Source organism: Notothenia rossii (genome assembly GCF_949606895.1).
Source record: "Notothenia rossii genome assembly, chromosome: 4".
NCBI lineage: Eukaryota > Metazoa > Chordata > Actinopteri > Perciformes > Nototheniidae > Notothenia > Notothenia rossii.
In genome coordinates, this window is record NC_136902.1 from 21,730,039 (window position 1) to 21,752,981 (window position 22,943).

Sequence of the window (22,943 nt, forward strand, 5' to 3'; positions counted from 1 at the left end):
CTAGTGTAAATATGACGTCACGTTCTCGTTGTAACTCGTAATCGGAGCGGCTCGGAAACACATCTACAGCAGTAACATGATGCAACATACACATTAATGCAGCAGCAATATTAATAGAGAAACATCAGACATAATAGTAAAACACTGTAAGGGAACATTTTATTGCACCAGGAGCTATCTTGGGACTTTTACTGCGACAACGTTGACGTGCCTGTGAATAAAAAATAAACGATAGTGTTGGTGATCTACAGTGTTGTCATTCTTCTTTGAACACCAGCTAGACCGCTAACACCCTATTTCAACCATCACACTCACTCTAATTGACATGAATAGATAGTTTAGCTTCTCATCATCATTTGCTGTGGCCCACTGATGTTAACAATCGTAACTGAAAGGCTGCCTGCCAAACGTAAACATTCAGCCATGTGACATTCAGCCAAACTCTCGCGAGAGTTTTAAACAAGACGGATCCTTTCTAGCCATAACCCAGTTTTACCGCTAGGTGGCGATATGTAGCACAAACGCACCGAAATGACACTCAAGAAGAATAAATGTCAACAAAGATGTCGGGTTACAGGCATGAACATTTACCCGCGGCTGTATAGGGACGTATGGACCCTGCAATGTTTCTGGGTCGGTTTGACGGGCAGTCGAAGCTGCTGGTTCGGGCCTTGCTGTGTGGAAGCTCCGGGGCTCACAGAGCGCTGGAGGTCTTCCACCGGCAGCAGAGAGCCAACCCCGACGTGTCTATGTCTAACTTCATAGAAACCCTGTGCCAAGACGAAGTGTGCGGTCCAGATAGGACAGGACAGCCACTGACCGTGTAAGTAAAAGAACACAGCAGAGTGGTTTCAGTTAACTTGCTGTTAACCCAGTAGCCTACTATAAGTAATTCGAGAGGAGGCAGCCTTGTTTTCTAAACAAAAAGCGATGAAGAAATGTCTTCCTGCTAGAATTTATCATCAACTCTTGTGTATTGCTAGATTTCACCAGACCGTAAAGCAGAAAACACGTGTAAGAACAGTAATATGAAACCCGCCAAATCTGAATTAAAACAAAGTCCTAACTTTCTGGGTTTGCATTATATTTCATCCACTCCCTGTATCATGAAACATCATAGCACTTATTTGTGTTCTATGAGAGCAACATAATTAATATTGCCAATATTAGTAGGAAATGAAAGTCATTGCAAGTTTTTTCGGTGAATAAATTAAATGACAAAACATGTAGATTGATATATAGAATATGTGTATAATATTTGTGCCAAAAGTAGGGAAAAGAGTCTCATGACAATTACTTGAGACACGTCGTGGACATAGGAAGGAAGAGGTACAGAGACATTTGTATGCACAAAACATAATGTCTGGAAAAGTGTTTTGATATTTTCTATAACACCTACCCATCAATTTCTTTCCTTACCTGCTGTAGTGGACCCCTGGTGTGGCTTTTTACAGCATTATTAAAAAAAAACCTGCTGTCCTTCATCCATCTGGTCTACTTGAGTCTTCCCTGTCCCCCTGTCCTCCATCTTCTCAAATGCCTCAGCCAGGACCCTCAAAGAACTCCCTGGATGACCGCTATGATAAGACAGCTGGAAAGAAACCTGGAGGTCCACAATGAGGAGCCCCTTTACACTCCACACTGCGGCCAGAGACTCAAGGAGCTGTCACAGCGTTTGGTTGGTTCTGATGAAACTGGAGGATGGGCCAAGTGCTTCAGCCGTCAAACATCTGAATGTGAGAGGGCCTCTGGGTCATCAGAGCTGGGGACACAACGGAAAAGAAAGGGCAGCTTCCTCGCTCTTGACTCTGATGGTGAGGACACAGGACAGGAAAGTAAACGGATAAAGATGGAAGTCTGTGGTAGTGAAAGTCTGGATGATGAAAAAAAGAGCGCAACAACAGAGCTATCAGGACGATTAGGAAATGATGCGCCAGCAGAAATTCCTGCTGAAGAAAGGACGACAGCAGCAGCAGAAAGTCCAAGTGATGTCCTGCCTGAACATATAAAGGTAGAGTCTGTCACATGCATACAGGCTTTATCTGTCCTGTCTTATATACTGAAATATATCACCCCTTTAAACAATGTTACTTCTTGGCCAGGGACTGCAGATAGAAATGAGCAAACTGCTATAATCTGGTACAAAGCATCTTATCTCTCTTAGATGCATGTTCTTTTTGTACATGGTCCCTGACAACTAAACCAATAAACTAAACTAATCTGTAAACACATGCATAGTACAAGATGAAAATCATAGCCAAACATTATGCCTTTTTTATATATTTGTATTAACAGTGTACTCAAAGCAGCAGAAACGGACAACTGAGTACACTTTAATAATTGTTATTTATCAAAACTAATATTGTTATTGCTATTATTTACCAAATTTGTTATCATATATTGAGTAGTCCTAGTGAATATTTCCAAAGCTAAGAGTTTCTAAAGAGATCTAATTCAGTGTACTAAGAAGAACATTATATTTTTTTCACACAGGTAACAATTAGTTGGAATAAATAAACTTGGTCTATTTTTGTGTTTACTAAGGTCTCTGTTCTTCAAATAAAAGAATTACTGGATAGTCAGACAGAGGTAAGAATCAATGTATTTCTTTTGTAGCCAGCAGGGTTATTATAGATTGAGAGGGACATGTGGTTTTACTATAATACTTATAATTATCTGTTTACAGTGGGACCAGAGCTCCATGGAGATGTTTGAAGTGCTCAATGATTGTGACCCAGGCCAAGTATGTTCTTCGCATTTGTATTGTTAATGTTTTACCCCTGCAAAAATACTTCTGTAGCTATAAATACCACAATATTTGTATTATAGAATTTAATACATATACCCGACAGTGTGAACAGGACTCCAAAGTGCAATAAGGAGGCACTTGTGTATATTATCCTGCTAATTAAATGGATCCTTACTAAATAAATCAATCATTTGACATTGATTGTTCTGGATCAAAAACCAACAGAAAAAGCTTTGGGCCTGAACACATTTTTTTTAATGATCTTGTCCATTATTTCTAAATCCTCTGAACAAAACAATGTTCTTCTAGTTAAATTGCAATTTATTAATTTAATATGTGATCCACCGCATTATTGTACACAGGTGTATTATACTAGAACATATTAGATTTGTATTCAAAAGTACTGTATACACAACACCAATACATATACAGTCAGAAATTATAATTGAGTCAAAATCTCAAACAATTTAAAGATATCTTTTCCAGAGGTAGTAGGTATATCAGTCATACAAAAAACAAATAAGAGACCAATTGGGATACAACTTTATTAATCCTGAGACAAAAAATAGAACGGCATAAAAAAAGAATAAGAAAATAACACCTTTGCTTGCTGATTGGTGGAGAAAGAACTAAACCCCACACTTGTCTCGTTCAGGTGGAGCTGTTGTGCAGCATGCTGTGTTTTCCAGACTTACCGGAGCAGACCCTGCCTAAACTCTGCAGCAGCATTTTGGCTCCCTCTTTTGACTTCAGCTACAGCACGGCAGCAACCCTCATCAAGAGCCTCCTGCTGCAGAAGGTCCATCTCTGAATGTACAAAGGATGCAAAAAGTGTGTCCCCGTGTTTTGACACTGACAGGATATCATTTGACTGCAGATCCTGTCCCTGTCAGAACCGGCTTCCCGATGTCTCGTCACCGCGGGGACGTCACTGTGCAACCGCTACCCCAGACCAGTGTGCCACGCTCTGATTGGACCAGTTCTAGAGGAAAAGACCATCGGTGGGGAAAGGGTTGAGCGACAAGTGCCGGTATCAGTTATAAAAGAGAACCACAACATTATGACTTTTACTTGAATTACTCCTCCTTTGCTTTGTCTTCAGGGAATCCCCAGGCTGAGCTGCTGAACAGACTGGTAGAAAGCTGCCTGGACTCCCATTACAGGCTGCTGGTGCTCCAGTAAGAAAACACATCACAATGATGTATTTACTGCTGTAACAAGTTAAAGGAGCACAACAAAATAACGGATTCATAAAAGCTTGATGCAGTACTTTATCTTTTTACCCTCCAGAATGACATTTAAAATGACGTGGAGCGAGGCAGTGCTCTCCATTATCCACAGCTTGCTAGACTCCAAGGTAAGATGATTGTTATTCATGTTAAAAGTGTTTCAATGCAACTTAGTCATAATATTCTTTGTTATTGACTTGCCTGTTTTTTTCGTTTGTTTTCAGCTTGACTTGAGTGAAGAACTGTTCACACAGTTTACTGGACAGCTTGTCAGCCAGGGTCCTAAATTCACTAAGTCTGTGAAGTTTGCGAAAATGATGCTAACAGTCCTCACCAAGTATAACAGTCATGTAAGTTTGTCAATGCCAACTTTATTATCCCAAATATAAAGATTTGCGTTGACAAGGTGCAGTACACACACCAGTAAAAACCAAACCACAAAGCAATATAAAGTCCCACCCCCTCAACACGACACCCACGTAAGCGCACACTCACACAGAGAATGCATTGCCAAAGACCCTCGCTATGGCACACACACACACACACACACACACACACACACACACACACACACACACACACACACACACACACACACACACACACACACACACACTAACTGAGCACTGTTAGGTATTATGTACATTTGTATCATGCAAAAAGACTGAACGGTGGAAGAAATGGTATGTCATCTTTTAGCAACTGTATCAATTTGTTTTCCAGGTGACAGCTGAGCACAAACAGTCCCTGCACAGCTGCCTGATTGTAAATGAGACCTTCCTGAAAAAGTCTCTCCAAGCTGCTTTGAAAAGAATCACCAACTCATGAGGTTTCATCTGGCCTAATGCCTGTTAATAAAAATATATGAATAAGAGCTTGTCTACTTTTTTGTCAATATTTTAACCATGACAGGTTGTGACCTAAAAATGAAGCAACTCATTCCACCGGTTTGAAACGAGAAAGATATCAACAAAGTCTAAAAAAAACATTTTCCATATATTTTATTAATTGTCAATTTAGAATTAATTTTATTAGCTTTTTCTTCTTGTCTTACAGTAAGACCACCACGACCACTGGTAGTTTAAAAAATATACTGCTACTTTTTTTAATATGGTGTAAATCCATGCTGTTTGTTTTATTTACTAATTGTGTTTTTTATCATTAATAACGCTGCATTCTTAGTTTTATTTAATAAATGTTTGTATATAAGTCTTTACTTTGTCTGCAATAATTACATTACATTACATGTTACTTATGAGACTCTTTTATCCAAATAGACTTACATGCATGCAGCATTGGGGACAATACCCACATGAGCAATATAGGGTGAAGTGTCCCCCCCCCCCCCCCCCCACTAATATTCTGCTGGTGTAATGTAAATGTGCCCGTTGCTGGACAAATAAAGGAATTCTGATTGTTCTTCATCTTCTTACTATTATTAATGCCGTATCATACAATGTCTATTTCTATGGAAAAAGATTTTTATTTTATTTATTAAAACAAAAACATTCAGAGGCAAACAATTCTGATGCATAATTTCAGTACACAATTTTTTTCGATGCTGGAAATTCAATGGCTTTTTTATTTAAAAATAAGATGGAACAGATTCGAATCCATAGTTTACTTTTTAAAGCACATTGAGACTAATCCAGTATAATAATATGTGCTATATTTAAATTAACTTGACCTGAAACTTTATAACATTGTCATGAAATTCTAATTTAAATTAAATTCAGAAAGAAATAGGTTTAAAAAAGAATTACAAAGTGTAAATAAATGACTATTACATTTTTATAATGCAAAGTCGTTGTTTATTTTAGATAGATAATTGTAGTATTTATTGACTGTTTTTGCACTAAAATAATGCTAGTCAAAGTTTTTTTTTGTGATGACGTCAACACACGGGCGCCTTTATTTTGCGTCACTTCCCGCTACACTTCCTTTTCATCTCAGCGAGACGACAGGGACGAGTCGCAAAAATGAGGTTAGAGCCAGTTTTATGGATAAATGTCACAATTTAAACGTAATTCCCATTTTAACGGATCGGTATCACATTTATAATCATGCGGTGTTGTTATCTTGTGCGGAAGTCGTGTAATTTAGTTCAGTTATTCAGAAGGATGTAAAGCGGAATGAGACCGGTTCATCTTCCGCTATAGAAACACCACGCTTAGTTTCATATGCAATCCGCCTTCATCCACTCATCTAAAACGATTTTGTGAAAATAATTAAGCATAGGAAGTATCTATTGGCTCTCCTTGATAATATTTTATGAAGTCTTTCAGAGCTATGGATCTGTTTTCATGAATGTAAAGTCGCTACCATAGACAGAACCAGGAAGCCGGGTACATGGAGATTTTCCGCTAGTTTCATTTGCTTTAACAATATTTCGGATGTTTTATTTCACAGTAAAGTCTCCAGGGACACGTTGTACGAAGCGGTGAAGGAAGTTCTGTCGAGCTCACTGACCAAGTCAAGGAAGTAAGTACATCTTTGAAAAGTTGTTAAAACCTCTACTTTGAGGTGAATTACATGGATGACAACCTATGGATGACTTTGCAAATGGCTTTATCATCTACTAACCTGACCACTGGTTGAGGATCATTCAGTTAAAACATAAACACATCACTGTCACAACTTCAGTGCTACATTTACAAAATGTTATTTCTGACTAAAAGTACAAATACCTAAAGATTACAATGAAGTGTGACAATAGCATTATAACATCTTTCATACTTTTCTAGAATCAAACAATAATGGAATGGAGAAACTCATCGTTTTTCAAATGTTAGTTTTTTCCACTAGTATTTTCAGCTCTGTGGGATGGCATTTCTAACTCTGTGTGTCTGTAGGTTCACAGAGACGGTGGAGCTGCAGATCAGCTTGAAGAACTATGATCCCCAGAAGGACAAGCGTTTCTCCGGCACTGTCAGGTTCGACCCTTTTCCTGTTTCACCCGACCTTTTCCCTGTGTGCTTCCAGCCCTGTCTGAGTATTTAAATAAAGAAAAGCCTTGCATTAAGGCAAGTGGCTGAAATATCAGAAGTTGGCAACAAAGTCCAGACAGGCCCGGATCAGACATGGAGAAGTACTCTGGGTAGTCTGACTGAGCTGACCCGGCCTCGGCTGGTGGAGGCGATGCAGACGGACCCCTACCCTGGGTCTTAAAACATGAGGGGAGGCTTTGAGTGCCTGAGCTTTTTAAGTTCAGGTACTCATGCCGACCAATTTACTTTAATGTAACCAAAGAGGTCAGCTGGACACTGAGGTGGTATGGGTAAGACTTTTACTATTTCAAAGTAAAATGAGGAAGGTGTCATTTGGGGTTGGCAGAGTATTTGAGTTCAGTTTGGGAATATTAAAAAAGGTTATTTTCAATCATGCTTAATAGTTTCCGATTCATCTACAAAATGAGTTTGGGAACCAGAGTTTGTTAAATGCATAGCATGATGTCTGCAGTAGAGGTGTCGGCACACACGAAGCAGCCTCTGCAGAAGTTGTCTCAACCTTACTCTGCCTTAACTCCAAATGATGCCCCTGTGTTTTACGTGGGATTTGGCTCGTGTCTAAAGGTTTTGTTGATCTGCAGGCTGAAGACTCTGCCCAGGCCCAAGTTCTCCGTGTGCGTCCTGGGAGACCAGCAGCATTGCGATGAGGCCAAAGTAGCCGAGCTGCCACACATGGACATCGAGGCTCTCAAGAAGCTGAACAAAAACAAGAAGATGGTCAAGAAGCTCGGTAAGATGATTGCCCGTTAGACAAATCATTTGTGATCATTAAATCTGTGGATTGAAGCTTTTTTGTCACACCTTACTTAATGAACACTGTTTCCTTCTTCCTCACTGTAGCTAAAAAGTACGATGCCTTCCTGGCCTCTGAGTCTCTGATCAAGCAGATCCCTCGTATCCTCGGTCCTGGTTTGAACAAGGCCGGCAAGTTCCCCTCCCTGCTCACCCACAACGAGAACCTGAACACCAAGGTGGATGAGGTCAAATCGACCATCAAATTCCAGATGAAGAAGGTAAGCTCAGCTCCGCTCAAATAAAGTAAATGAATGCCACTTTGCTGTTAACTTTGAATCTCTCTCCTAAACACTGGAGTCAAGTTGAGGAAATGTAGGTTGGGTTACTGAATGAAATGATGTACTTTTTGCTGTAGGTTCTCTGTCTGGCTGTGGCTGTCGGTCACGTGAAGATGACGGAGGATGAGCTTGTGTACAACATCCACCTGGCTGTCAACTTCCTCGTGTCTCTGCTGAAGAAGAACTGGCAGAACGTGCGTGCCCTGTACGTGAAGAGCACCATGGGCAAACCCCAGCGCCTCTACTAAAGGACAGCTTTTCTATTAATAAAAAAAATGTGGATGCTCCAAAGTTGACCGTTTCTGATAGTTTTTCTTGTTGGATTAAAAACTTGGCATTAAGTGTTATTAACATAGAAGATTCAATTTATGAGTTTTGGATATTCACAAATACTTAAACTACCACTTTTATATGGTTAACATTGTAGAGAAATGTAATTATCTTGGTTCATAGTTCAGTCAAATCATTTTCCAAACAACTTTTATTCAAACCATAAATCGGGTTACTTGGCTTTTATTGTCAAAAGTTAATTTACATTGAACTAATACTGACTTGGATCGCACACAAGAACACAATGCAACAAATGTAGCTCCTAAATTCAAAGGTAAAATAATATTTTGAAAGTTGAGCCTTATTTAGTCAAATAAAACCAGTCAATCATGGGGCTTTACTGTATTACATTGGATGTGGTGTTTCAGTAGTTTCCCACTATTCCAGTGAGGCCTGATGAGAGCCTCAACTGTTTAGGTATATGCATTATGGTATCTCTACAAAGCAAGACTTCGTAGTATTATTTTGGGGATAAATATAGTATAAAGTCCTGAGGCCTGTATGACGAAGCCAGTTCAACAGACCCTGGATATGTAACAAATTGTAGTTTCCCCACAGCAGATGCTCATTTTATATACAAGCAAAGTGGGAAAATGACTAAACTTCAAAATACTTAATGGTAATACTTTGACAAAACGCAAACTGTTTCTTGGAGCAATCGGACATGAAACCCTAACCCCTGCTGGTCGGAAAACCTAAATCAGGTCTAATATTCTACTCGTACTAGATTACCATAGACAAAGCACAAAAATACATAAGGAAAATTATACACAGGGATTGTGATGTAAATATATATATATATATATATATATATATATATATATATACAAGGGCATTTAATCATGAGGTAAATCACAAAAACAATAACAATCCATTAAACAGTGCCTCCTTATTAGGTGGGATTATCCTGTGATCTTTTTTTTTATGAGTTGTGTTTTATACATTGTGAGGAAAATGAACTGCATTTGTTTAGATAATAACACAGGTGGATCCTCGGCTACCCATGAGCCTCTTGGGGCAGAGGGCTGCTCTGACTGCGGATCTCTTAATAGGATTATCTATTCTCAGGACAGGAGAAAGGCCCGAAGGAAAAATGACCCGAACACAGACTGGACTTTATTAGAATATATTTGCGTTTCCAGCAACAATTTAAATCCAGTGTTGACTGTGAGGAGGATTTGAATAATAGTTTTTTTTCACCAGAGGAAGACATTTGTTTATATCTGTGCAGACATCAGCGTATGTGAAGATGAACGCTCAGGTGAGTTAAATAATCTGCCAGCTCTCCTACCTGCTCCTGTTCACACTGTGCAGTGATTGGTTCATGTGGGTAATGTTTATGAATATTAAGGGCACAATTAGTGACTATCCTTAAAAAAAAAAAATGTATTAGGCAAATGTCATATTTATCAAGGAGTCATTCACAAAATAAATAGAACTAAGTATATTAATTAATGATGTAAACAATGTATTATTATTTATTAACTGAAAGGGTATTTCTGATTGTTTGTAGATTATTCTTATTGAATAAAAAGAGGGAATGTTTCTCACCTATTTTCAGCCTGATGCAGAGACAAACAGCGACAGCATGCCCATGATGCTGTTGGGCAGTGATGACAGTGATGAAGGTAACAAAGTGTTGATCAAAGGTCCAGGACTCAGTGTCATGCTCTGCATTTTAACTGGGTCATGTCTTTACAACAGAAAGCAGTGAAGAGGAGCCAGCTATCACAATCTGGAACGAGCTGTCCATCATAGAGCGGGTGGGCCTCAACAGGTGACACTGACATATTTATATTTAACAAAGTATATCTAAATAACTTGATTTAATCTGACTTTTCATTCAACTCCACTTCCACAGTGTGGATATGTCAGAGAAAGATGTGGAGGTAAGGTCCTTCACTCTTATAAACCCACAGTCCTCTGTAAAAGTATATTCAAACGTTACATTTACAGGGCCTTTACAAGGTTTTAAAGGCCCATAAGGATTACATTAAGAAACTCACAATTGGTCAACCTCTCCTTTAATGTTTTAATTTTAAACTGTATTTCTGTCTGTGTAAGTCATGTTCTTTCTTGACATCTTAATTTAGTTTAGTTTATTTGTTTATAGTGTCGTGCCATTGTTCAACTGGGCAGCTTTAGCAATCATTGCTAATTTCCAGCTGTTGTCCCCGGCCAGATGATAATGGACACCCTTAAAATCAAAATACATCAACAGCATTATTAATACCTATTTATCATTTAAACTCCAGCTCAAAACCTAAACATCCGAACCTGAGCAGTAAAATAGATGTTCTTGCGTGCAGACGGCCTTCTCTCAGATCGCCATGGCCTTCAGCTGCGATCAGTACACCCTGAAGCAGAGGCTGCAGGCGGAGGAGCACGCCCGCAACCTGGCAGAGGAGAACATCCATCTGGAGCTGACCCGGGGCCGGGAGACTGTGGAGGTGAAAAGAGACAGTAAAAGACAGGGGATTAGTCAAATAAGCTTTAAAGGTCACCTATTATGCAAAATTCACTTTTTCACGTCTTTTATACAGAAACATGTGTCCCCTCTGTGTAAAGAGACTCTAAAAGTTTCACGAAAAAAGATTCTCTCTTTTTGTCCTGATCCATAAATAAGAACCTGTCAATGACCTGATCAGATTTTGGCCACTTTGTGATGTCATAACGATTTTTTGGCTTGTGTAACCATTAGCCAATAACCAACCAAGGTAACACCTGCCCACCTTATCACCTGATTCTCCTCCTTTTTTAAAACCAAATATCCCCTAATATAGGGGTGTGGGGAGCAGAGCTGGTGCTAGACTTTTTCGCTGCCCGTCATTTCAACGGACAGGATCGTAAAATGTCCGTCAAAATCCATTATTACCCTTCGGTCTGTACACAACTCTGACGGGGGGGGGGGGCACGCTCTGTGAACTGTTAGCGCTGGTGTTATGCCTTGTTGTGCATGCCCATTACACCCGCAGCGTAAAGCAAAGACGTACAGACATTTCAATCATTTGTACGGCAAAGTTAGGTTTCGAAACAATATCATTTCCTTTTTGGCGAGCATGCATAACACCAGAGCCTCGCTGTGGGGAAGCTTTGGCGCTGTTCTGAGTCTGAGTTTGCTTTCAGATTTTTCCGTCATTGTTAAAAAAAAAAAAAAACTTACTGTGTATCGCTCACTGATTGGACGATGCAGCGCATGCACTGATCTGCTGCTTTTTGACATGAGAGTAGTTTCCCAGCAGAGTGAAGAAAACACATGAAACTCAGTTTAAACCATGTTTTGTTTCAATCATTTAGTTACAAATATGTGATATATCTGAACAACAAAGTGGTCAAAAATCATTTTATTCATTTATTGGAAACATTTTCATGATCGCTTTTTTAGTTTATACATTTTAAGAATGGCGTTTATCATTTTTGAGAATGAGTTCTTATTTGATTTGATTTGGGTCTACAACAGATGATCTACATTTTTGTGTCAGTAAATGTGTACTAACAGAGGCGGGGGTGTGTGTGAAAATAACGGGGACAGAGCTGGCTGCTGTCAGACGATCAGCTGTGCTGAGTCATCACACACGGACTTCGCTTCACGTGACGCTCCGGAGGAAAGAACGTCCCATTGCTCTTAAAACTAATTTCCCTGCTTCTCGTGGTTTCCTTGCGTCTCTCCATGCTTCCCTGGTGGGAGGGACTAGTCGCAGGGAAAGAACGCAAGTGAGGGACGCAAGGAATCCATTTAACCGAAGTGAGATGCAGCCAGAGAATCAGCACTTTTGAAAAAGGGCTGAAACAGAGGGGTTTATGGGATGCTACAATGGGTGATCTGTTGGGTCATTCGAGCCAAATACTTCAGAGACATGTTTTGTATATATCTGAGACCTATAATATATTGATGAAAAACAGTATAATAGGTGACCTGTAATGACCACACCAGAGAGCAGACGTGTGTGTCTGTGTTTTCAGACGCTGAAGGACCTGTGTCTGGACAGTAAGCGCAGTAAGATCCTGCAGAGGCTGGAGCTGTCTCTGGATATCCTCGGTGGGACAGTGGAGCGCATCTCCAACACAGCAGAGGTGCTCGGAGCGGTGCATCAGGTACACTCAGGTGGCCCCACTAGACTGTGGTCTCCAACCTGTGGGGCGGGGAAGGGTCTCAGAATAACTGTTTTAATAGATCAATTTCATATACAGCAACTTCAATACATTTGTTTCCTCACTGTGGCAGGTTAATGAGCAATTCCACCTGCCATTTTTATGGTATCTCTAAAACCTTTGATAAATTAGACTTTAATCCCTGATTTAAGAAATAATTTATCTTTATATAAGGAAAATCTTTCAGGAAAATTAGTTTACCAACAGTGTATATATCATTCCCAGTTATTAGATACAATAACATAAAATCCGAAGGATAAAATACATACATTGAAAAGTCTTGTCACAACATGGTCCCAATATGTTGAAAGAGTTAAAGAAGCACAATTGGTATAACAACAAATAAATCCAAAAAACACATCTCCACAATGAAAAAAAAAAAATTCTCACAATGATATCTTTGTTTGCCTATGATATACAGCTATGTACAAAATGTAAAGACCACTACACATTTTTCCTAAATCTTAATCTCTACATGTATGGCAGCCATTCCATTCCAAACAGACAATGTTGTCAGCAGTCAGTAAAAATCATTTGACTCAAACACATACCTATAAATAATCAAAGCAGAGAAACAGATAATGCTGCAGTGGTCTCTTAATTTCTTCCAGAGCTGTATATTCTTTGTGTCTCTGGTAGGAGGCCCGAGTGAGCCGAGCAGTGGAGCTCATGGTGGCTCATGTGGAGAATGTGAAGAGACGCCATGACAGAACAGTGTTGGAGCTGGAGGAGACCAGGAGCTCCGTCCAGCCGCAGACCCCCTGCAGGAACCTCAACGATCCCAGAACATCGCCAGGTCCCCAATATTCTGTATACGGGTTTTCATCTCATTCTGACATCATGAAGTATAATATATATATTTGACTGACTTTTTTGTTTTAGATCTGGAGGAAAGTGACGGCTTAGGCATAATCTCTCAGCCGGTATGCAGCTGTTTGGTTATAAAACGATTTTTTTCAGGAACCTTTACCTTTTCAACACTTTAATCTGTCTTTTGTTTATGGTATTTCAGAACATTAATCGTCGCAGAGTCAGCATAACACTAATTCACAGCCAATCCATGGTAAGAGGGTTCCTTTAGTGAACTGTTTATAAATGGTATCATCCAGTTAGCCAGAAGAGTGTCCAGTGAGGGGGGGGGGGGGGGGGGGGGGCAGTACATTTCATGAGAGGGGCACAATAAAAGCGGGTTAAAAACACAAAGACAGTGTAAAAGTAATTGTGTAAAATAAACATAAAATACAGTAATTGGTATTTGTTTTTGTAAAGCTATTTGCTTTAGTAAATGTAAGTTGCAATCCTTTATTTCAGTAGTTTATTTTATTTAGAGTATTTGTTTTAGTAACTTTAAGTGACAATTTAATAAAAAAACATAAACAGTATTTGCTTTTATAAAGGCATGAACAGTTTAATCTCCGCTGTACATCCGGGTCTCTGATTTGATTTAGTTCCAATAAATGGTAATATTAACCTCTTTTTTGGAGGGGGGCCACAGGGGGGTCCCTGGTCAGTGTTACCGGGGCACTGGCCCCTGTTGCCCCCCCCAGAACCTCACCTGAGAGTGTCACCCTCTTGTCTGTACAGGATAAGATAAAACGAGACGTGAAGAAACGAGCCACCAGGTCCTTCAGCAGGGACTCCTTCCTCCTCAGCTCACTTCCCCGCCTGAGCCTCGAGTCCGGCTGCCCCCCCATCCCCAGCGGCGACGCATACTCCGTGGATGACAGGTCACCTACAGTAGAGACTCAGCATCCATGTTTTCATCTGGGACACATGACCAGCATGTGGGCAGCGTCTGATTTTCCCATCGTCTGTTTTCTGTTCAGGCCACTGGATCCAGATGAAACTGCTTCGGAGGCTCCAGCTGCTGAGCTCCCTCCACCTCCTAACCCCAGCCCAGAGCTCCTCCCATCAAAACAACTGGCCCCCAGAAAGACAAACAACAAAAAGTATAAAGTCACACCACACTGAAGAGCCTGCAGTAAACATCACAATTGCCTAAACGCTTGATGATTCCTTTCTAAAAAGATTGCTCTTATGTATGTGAATCAAACTTAAGTAACAGCCATTTTAAGTCTATTAGAAAACCTATAGGTTACTTACGTAACCCCAGTTCTCAGAGTAACATGAAGTGAGATGTCTCACTATGGGATGCGCCTCATCCGCGGAGCAAACAGAAGCATCAATCTCATTACGCCAATCCTGATTGGCAGGTGATCTTGATGTCAGCGTCAGGGAATCCACCCCCTAAGTAGCTTGCGCTACGACGTCATTCAAAAATAAGCACCTCTTCTCATTTCACCATAGCAAGGAGGGCCGTCTGGTGAGACATCTCACTTCATGTTACTCTGAGAACTGGGGTTAGGTAAGTAACCTATAGTTCTCATTCGTAACACTCCGTTCGATGTCTCACTATGGGATATTGAAACTCCCGTATTGCTAGACGAGCTTATCTCGAAAGTCACCAAGACCAACCAGAACTTAACAGTTAGAGCTCTAACTCAGCAGGGGGCCCAGCACTGCTCGGGCCACACTGGGAGCAGAGACGTCTAGCCTGTAAAAGCGGACAAAAGTGAGCGGCGAGGACCAGCTCGCCGCTGCACAAATGTCTTGAATGGAAACACCCTTGAACAAAGCCCAGGATGTAGCCAGACCACGAGTAGAGTGAGCACGCCAACCCGGAGGTGCCTGCAAACCCTGACTCGTATAGGCCAAAGCAATCGCTTCCACAATCCAGTGGGAGAGCCGTTGCTTAGTAACGGGCTTGCCCTTGTGAGTGTTAGCCCAGGATACAAAGAGTTGGTCATTACGACGAAACTCTTTTGACCTATCCATATAGGTGCGTAAAGCACGAACTGGACACAGCAAATTCGGCTGCTGTTCCCCGGAGGGACACAGCGGCGGAGGAAATGCCACAATGTCAATTGGGGTACACGAACCAACCACCTTAGGTATAAAGGCAGGGTTGGGATTCAGCAACACTCTCGTTTGCCCTGGGGCCAACTGAGTGCATGAAGGATATACAGATAGCGCATGAATGTCACTGACTCGCTTGGCGGATGCCAGGGCCAGTAACAGCACTGTCTTTAGTGACAGGTGCTTCATGTCAGCTTCTTCCAGAGGTTCAAATGGGGTTCGAGTGAGCCCATCTAAAACCACTGTCAAGTCCCATAAGGGCACCAGTGACCTGGAAACAGGGAGGAGCCTGCAAGCCCCTTTCATAAAACGGCAGACCAGAGGATGCTGGCTGGCCGTCTTACCCACAAAGCCCACATGGCATGCAGCAATAGCAGCCAAGTACACTTTGATCGTGGAGAAAGCTCTGTGTTTTTCAATCAGGTCCTGTAGAAATTATAAAATCACTCCAACAGGACACTGAAAAGAGGTGTGCCCTTTTTGAAGGCACCATTCCTCAAACACCCTCCACTTACAGTCATAAAGAGACCTGGTGGAGGAGGCTCTCGCACTCTGAATAGTGTTTATCACCTTCTGCGGGAGACCCACTGTACTCAGATTGTACCACTCACGGGCCAGGCCCATAGGGCCATGTGCTCCGGGTGTGGGTGAAAGATCGTCCCCCCCGCCTGAGACAATATGTCTCTGCGCAGGGGGAGCTGCCACGGCTGACCGCACAGCAACTGATAGATCTCCGCCAGCCACTACATTGGAGGCTAGTGCGGAGCTATCGGGATCATTGTGTGGCGCTGTTCCCTCACTCTGGCCAGAGTTTGGGGTATCAGCGCCAGGGGTGGAAATGTGTACAGGAGGACCGGAGGCCAATCGTGCGCCAGCGCGTCCACGCCTAACGGTGCGTTTTGATCACGCATTGAAAAGAAAAGCTGACAGTGAGCATTTTCTTTTGATAAGAACAGATCCACCATGGCTCGGCCGTAACGCACCCACAGCTGGCTCACAATCATTGGATGTAGAGTCCATTCTGCATATAGTGGTACACCTCTGGACAGTAAGTCTGCCCCGAGGTTCAATACCCCTGGTACGTGCGTCGCTCTCAGAGAGAGGAGATGGCCACAGCTCCACAAGATCAGTTTGCGTGCCAGCATGTGTAACTGGAGAGAGCGCAAACCCCCTTGTCGGTTTATATACGATATTGTGGTCGTATTGTCCGTCCTCACGAGGACATGGTGTCCTCTGAGAAAAGGCAGAAAGCGTTTTAGGGTGAGAAACACCGCTAAAAGCTCCAGGTAATTTATGTGCGACCGCTGGAGGTCTCTGCTCCAGAGACCCCTCACCGGGCGACCCTCGTAAATACCTCCCCAGCCTGTCAGACATGCGTCCGTGGTGACCACCTTCCGTGAAAGGACAGTCCCCATCGATACGCCCCGTACTAGAAAAGTCGGGTGTAGCCAGTGGCGCAGTGCCATTACGCATCTCGCCGTAACCATCACTCTCCGCGCGCCATGACGCGCGGGGTTTAGTCTTAGAGCGGCTACCCAGCGCTGAAACTCCCTCATGTGTAAGCGTCCCAGTCGTATGACCAGAATGGCTGACGCCATGAGCCCCAGTAACCGCAGGCATGATCTGAAGAGAACATGTTTGCGCAGCTGGAAATGAGCGAGACAAGCTCTGAAAGCTTTCACTCTTTCCGCCGACAAGCGGGCTGTAAAGGGCACCGAGTTTAGGCGTAAACCCAGGAATAGTACAGTCTGTGCTGGGCACAGCATGCTCTTCTCTGTGTTTATTATGAAATCCAGGTTGAGCAGGTGCTTTACGAGGACATTTGTCTGCGTAATAGCCTCCTGCTCCGACTGTGCGAGGAGCAGCCAGTCGTCTAGGTAGGTTGCCAGGCGAATACCCTGTTGTCTCAACGGGGCTATCGCGGCTTCCGTACATCGTACAAACACTCTTGGACTGAGAGACAGCCCGAAGGGAAGTACTCTGTATTTGTAACAGACCCCCTGAAATGCGAACCTCAGATATTTCCTGTGTGGGTAATATACTGGGATATGGAAATACGCATCTTTCAGGTCGACTGATGTAAACCAGTCGTTTTGTCGCACGAGACGCAGCAGAGATGTGTGAGTGAGCATTCTGAATTTGTATCTTTTAGATACGCGTTCAGAGCCCTCAAATCTAGTATTGGCCTAATTCCGTTCCCTCCCCGTTTGGGAACGAGGAAATACTTGGAATAAAAGCTGCTCTGACTCCGCTCGGCGGGTATTACAGATATAGCCTTCTTTTCTAGAAGCGAGAGGATCTCTCTTTCTAGAATGTGGGCTGACTCCCCTCGGGCCTGTGAATACAGAACGCCCGAGAAGCGAGGGGGGGTGACAGCGAATTGGAGTCTGTAGCCCCGTGTAACTGTCTTGAACACTCAAGCAGACGTTGTGAGCATCTTCCACTGTTCGCTCCTTAGAGCCAGCGGAGATGTCACGTCTTTTGTCCTCTGAGTCTCTATTTGTTGTGTTATGGGGCCCTCTAGTGTCTGAACACGGTGGTACCCCGATTTGACAGTCCCCACCGACACTGCGCATGCGCGTGACGGAGGTGCCTTCACAACCCCAGCCGGCACTGCGCCTGCACGTGACGGTGGTGGCCTCACAGCCCCAGTCGTCACTGCGCATGCGCGTGGTGGCGGTGCCTTCACAGACCCGTTCATTGTCCGCCTTTTGAGAGAGGCCGTAGCTGCTCTCAAAAGGGGAACAAATGGCAGGCTGTTTATTGGTTTTATTGTTTTTTCTTTCATTTTTTTGAGCTGCGCCCTCGGCCTGAGGCCTGGATGGGTCAGCGGAAAATGCTTTGTCCGATAAAAACAGAACAATATTGTGACATGTGTTTTGGTGCACTTGAGGATGGCGTTGAGGCATCTCTCGAGGCAGCGGAAACACATCTGGAGCTGGGGAACCTTCCAGCTCCGTCACCGAGGGAAGAAGAGGAGGCTGTCAGGCCGCCCGCTTCTTCTTCCTCGACTGCTGGCCGAAATTTTGGGTTGGCTGCGCCTGGGCTGCAGCCGGAACGGGAGATTTTCTGGGCCAACTCGCCCTCGTTTCCTGCCTGGGCTGGGGACTCGGGGCGGGCTGTGACCTCTGCTGTTTGGGTACTTTAAACCGAGCAGCTGAGGTAGCAGCGGCTGGACCCTTCGAGGAAGACAAAGGTGGAGGGCCTCGTCTTCCTTCTTCTTGGACTCGCATCTCTTCTGCATAGAAGCGAGCGTAGATTAAAAAATCCCCTCGGGAACGATGGGCATGTCCAGCACATCCTCTCTTTCCCGGTCTGTGAGGTTGGTGAGGTTGAGCCATCTAGCTCTTTCCTGCACCACCATAATTCCCATTGCCTTGCCCACGCGTGGCCTGGATGGCGCAGCGTTGAACGCGGAGACAGATTTCCATGATCGCGGCTATCTCGTCCAGTACTGCCGGTCCAGGATTACTTGACATTTCCTCGCAGAGCTCCGCTTGGTAAGCGATTAGCAGCGAGGAAATGTTCAAAGCCCTGGCGGACAATGCTGCGGCTCTGTAGGACAGTTCAGTCATGGTTGACTGGAACCGGTCCGCCTTTGCCGGCTGCGTGGGGTTCCTGCTCGGTGTAGTCGCCATCCTCGGGAGGAGGTGAGCTGCCACCAGCGGTTCCATCGGCGGTATGCGGAGCAGGCCGAGCCTCTCCATACCGTCGCAGTCTAGGGAGGAGGCACCCTGGATTGGGGCCTTGTTGCTGAAGGGCCGGTCTCTCCACGAGACCGACACCTCATCCAACATCTCCGGGAAGACCGGCAGGAGTTGCCTCTTTGTCCTCGTTGCTTGGGGCAAATTTTTCCCCTCGTAACGGGACCTGGAGGTCTCCTTGACCATTTTTGGCCATGGGATGTCTAGTCTGGCTGCGGCACGCTGACACACGGCCTGCAGGTCCGTACTCAGACAGGGCGAAGCTGGAGTGCTATCGCCCGGGAGAGCAGCCATCGCTCACGGCGTTGCCGCCTGAGCCGATGACAAGAAGACGTTGTCTTCCTGCTCATCAGAGTCGGACAGGAGGAATCCAGAGGCATCCTCTTCGTCCTCCGTATAGTCCAACTCCAGGACATCTTCTGCGGGCGAGACCATGGTGAGTTCCAGCCGGGAGCCCCAGCTTGGTATAGCGTGGGGCCCCGCTCGCACATCCCTCGCTGCCACCGAGTCCCAGCCTGACACGGCGCGGGACTCCGGTTCTGCAGCTGCCACTACTGATGAGCCCCAGACCGACATAGTGCAGGGCTCAATCTCTGTGGCGGACGCCCTCGTGTCCTGATTTCCGTCCGGTAAATCAGAGGACATGAGGGAGTCCTGACCCGACAAGCTAGCTTGGCGAGCTAGCCGTCGGCGGAGGCTCTTCACGGTGAAACGGGCACAATGCCCTAGAGATGTTCCGATCACGTGATCGGCTCCGATCCCCGATCACGTGATTTTCAAAAGATCGGAATCGGGAGAAAAAAATCGGGGATTTTTTTTTTTTTTAAATACTTTTTTTAAATGTTGTATTCAATGTTACAAAACGAAAATGACCATATTCAAGTCTTAAAGTCATCCTGAGGCCTTAGTTTTGTTTTCAAATTACACAACATCATGTATGTGTTGCTTCTTTGGGGCTTTTTTTCATAGACCTGGTTGCTTATTTCTCTCAAATCTGGCAACAGAGTGGCCAGGGTGCAGTGTCTAATTGTAGCAGTAAGCTAACAAGTACTGATAAGCTTTATTTTCTTTTTATCCAATGCTGCACAACTGAACTGATCCAATGCTGCTGTGAAAAAAATAAGCTATATCCATGTTGGATAGAATATCCAATTTAAATAAAAAAAATAACTTTAAGGGACAACTTGAATGTTTTTTTTCCTCTTAATGCATTGCATAAAGATCGGATCGGGGAAAATCGGTATCGGCAAATTGTCAAAATCAAATGATCGGAATCAGATCGGGAGCAAAAAAAGGTGATCGGGACATCCCTAAATGCCCGCATGAGCCGGGGCTGTCGATAGCCTCCTGGGCATGTTGCAGCCCGAGACAGGACGAGCAGACCTGGTGTGCGTCTGTGCCAAAATCTTCAACCCGCAGCCGCAGAGCCGAGCCTCCGATTCCCTGGCTCCTCTGGTGTGAGGGAGAGACGTGTCCACCTTGTTCGCCATTATGGCGACGTGGGAAGGACGCGCTCGTAGCAGGTGCGTTGTCGAGAAAAAAATCCTCTCCAAGCTGTCGTTAATCCGGAGAAAAGACGACGGTGTAGGATTTATTCCCGAAGAATATTAACTGTTGTGTTAATATTCTTTCTTAGTCCTATTCTTCTCTGGTGTGAGAAGAAAGAAAAAAGCGTCCTCGCTATCGTGGTGTCGGTAGCGAGGAAGGTAAGCTAGCGACAGGTGTGCTGCTAGCTTGAATCAAAACCTTACCTTTTCGATTTCTGGAGAAAAAAGAAAAAAGGGGAGGTTGAGTGTGGTACTAACTGGTATGTTAGCACCGACAGTCTTCTTGCAGAAGTATATATAAAAGTAGCCGGCAAGCGCCCGTCGACCGAAGTTAGCTTTGTTAGCTTGGTTCCGTCTGTGGACTGTGTGAGCTAGCCAGGCTACCAATATAGAGATGTGCTCTGAAGCGAGAAGAGGTGTTTGAATGACGCATGCGTCGTAGCGCAAGCTACTTATAGAGGGTGGATTCCCTGACGCTGACGTCAAAATCACCTGCCAATCAGGATTGGCGTAATGAGATTGATGCTTCTGTTTGCTCCGCGGATGAGGCGCATCTCATAGTGAGACATCAAACGGAGTGTTACGAATGAGAACTGCACTTTTGCAAGAGTAATATTACAAGTTCTAATATTTAATTAAATGCTTGAATTTATGAAAGTCCAAGCTAATTATTTCATTTTTTGCCAAATTAAACAACTCACCGAGAGAACAGACATTTGCTGTTTGACTTGTTGGTACTTCAGTCACAAACTTGCAAAATCATTTTAAGCTAACGTCTCTAAATCTCAAACATTATGACAGTTCACAAACAAACCATCAAGAATTATAGTTGTAGGAATTTATCAGACAGTTATGAAAAAACTGCAACAGTTACTTGTTGCATTTAATTTGATAAATTACATATTCTCCTGGTAATATGCACCACTAAAGCAAAGAATTATAGGCGACAATGTCACTGAGGATGCTATTCCTTTTAACTCAACTTTGAGGCTCTATCTTAAAGAAAAACATTTTGTAATTAATTTGGATATATTTTTAATATTCTATACAGCATTATGGTGCATATATACTAAATCACATTTAGTATCATCAATGTGAATTCACTTTGAATTGTTTTTCAAATACATTTTATTATGGATTTTACTCTTAATGCAAATAGTAACTACAGCTTAAAAACAAAATAAGTAAAGAGTATATTTCTTCTGTTGTGTTTGTACTCTGAAACATTTCATCCGCAGTGAACTGAAACAACTTTATGTCACTGTCTTTGTTACAGTTCCCCTCTGGACACCTTACGACAGCGACACAAGGGCAAAGCTGCGTTATCAAAGAAAAAGGCAGACAAGGATAAAAAGAAGACTAATGTTTACCGACAGCTCTCCATCAGCACGTAAGTCAACATGTGTTTTAAAAGTCACAGGAGGGTATGTTCTCTGGACGGACACTGACGGCCTGCTCTCTCCAGGTGTGCGTCTGTGTGGAGGAAAAACCCTCTGGCTTTCTGGCTGTACCGCTGCCGCTGGGCGCTCTGCTGCATGTACCTGTTCGTGCTCCTCAGTGTCGTTACACTCACTTACATATTGTGGAAGAATCTTGATGAAGCACCACAGCCATGAATATCAAAATGAGGACGCTGTGTAACTGTGGGTAGAGGGTGTAGAGCTGAAAAACCTGTATCAGCCTTTGTATGAAGGTATAAAATATATTTTTGGTTTTAAAGGTCCCCTATTATACTGTTTTTTATCAATATATTATAGGTCTCAGATATATACAAAACATGTCTCTGAAATGTTTGGCCTAGAAATGCCAAACAGATCATTGTAGCATCCCATAATCCCCTCTGTTTCAGCCCTGTTTCAAAAGTGCTGATTCTGGGTCTGTTACTTTAGATGAAAATAAGGAGCCCCTCCCCACGCCCCTCTGCGAGATATTTGGTTAAAAAGAACACAATGGTGCTCTAGATGAAATTCAGGTGATAAGGTTGCCGGGGGTTACCTTGGTTAGTGATTGGCTAATGGTTACACAACCCAAAAAATCGTTATGACATCATAAAGTGGCCAAAGTCTGATCAGCTCATTTTCAGACAGGTTTTTATATAAAAGGATCAGGACAAAAAGAGAGAATCTTTTTTCCTGAAACTTTCAGAATCTCTTTACACAAAGGGGACACATGTTTATGTATAAAAGACATGAAAAAGTGAATTTTCCCCTTGAAATACTCTCTGATAATTCACCT

General features: G+C 43.3%; 3 protein-coding genes across 4 annotated transcripts; all 3 read left to right on the forward strand.

Annotated features, from left to right (window-relative positions):
• The first annotated feature begins 524 nt into the window (after positions 1–524).
• On the forward strand, positions 525–5,397 carry fance (FA complementation group E). Of its 2 annotated transcripts, XM_079673443.1 has the most exons (10): positions 525–823; positions 1,429–2,011; positions 2,545–2,589; positions 2,687–2,743; positions 3,405–3,548; positions 3,627–3,750; positions 3,852–3,927; positions 4,040–4,106; positions 4,203–4,328; positions 4,702–5,397. In XM_079673443.1, the coding sequence occupies exons 1-10, from the start codon at positions 612–614 to the stop codon at positions 4,804–4,806; spliced, it is 1,539 nt and encodes a 512-aa protein (XP_079529569.1). In that variant the 5' UTR covers positions 525–611; the 3' UTR covers positions 4,807–5,397. The 2 variants fall into 2 exon arrangements, with proteins under 2 accessions (XP_079529569.1, XP_079529570.1); XM_079673444.1 differs by lacking the exon at positions 2,545–2,589.
• A 484-nt stretch (positions 5,398–5,881) lies between these two features.
• Positions 5,882–8,350, forward strand: rpl10a (ribosomal protein L10a). Its single transcript, XM_079677464.1, has 6 exons — positions 5,882–5,962; positions 6,388–6,459; positions 6,831–6,911; positions 7,568–7,716; positions 7,827–7,999; positions 8,137–8,350. Exons 1-6 carry the CDS (start codon positions 5,958–5,960, stop codon positions 8,305–8,307), a joined length of 651 nt encoding a protein of 216 aa, XP_079533590.1. The 5' UTR covers positions 5,882–5,957; the 3' UTR covers positions 8,308–8,350.
• Positions 8,351–10,150: 1,800 nt separating this feature from the next.
• On the forward strand, positions 10,151–22,815 carry LOC307034629 (uncharacterized protein). The gene is made up of 10 exons (XM_079673451.1): positions 10,151–10,278; positions 10,699–10,839; positions 12,353–12,484; positions 13,181–13,337; positions 13,424–13,464; positions 13,554–13,604; positions 14,126–14,268; positions 14,368–14,490; positions 21,985–22,098; positions 22,174–22,815. Exons 1-10 carry the CDS (start codon positions 10,258–10,260, stop codon positions 22,322–22,324), a joined length of 1,074 nt encoding a protein of 357 aa, XP_079529577.1. The 5' UTR covers positions 10,151–10,257; the 3' UTR covers positions 22,325–22,815.
• Positions 22,816–22,943: the final 128 nt, after the last annotated feature.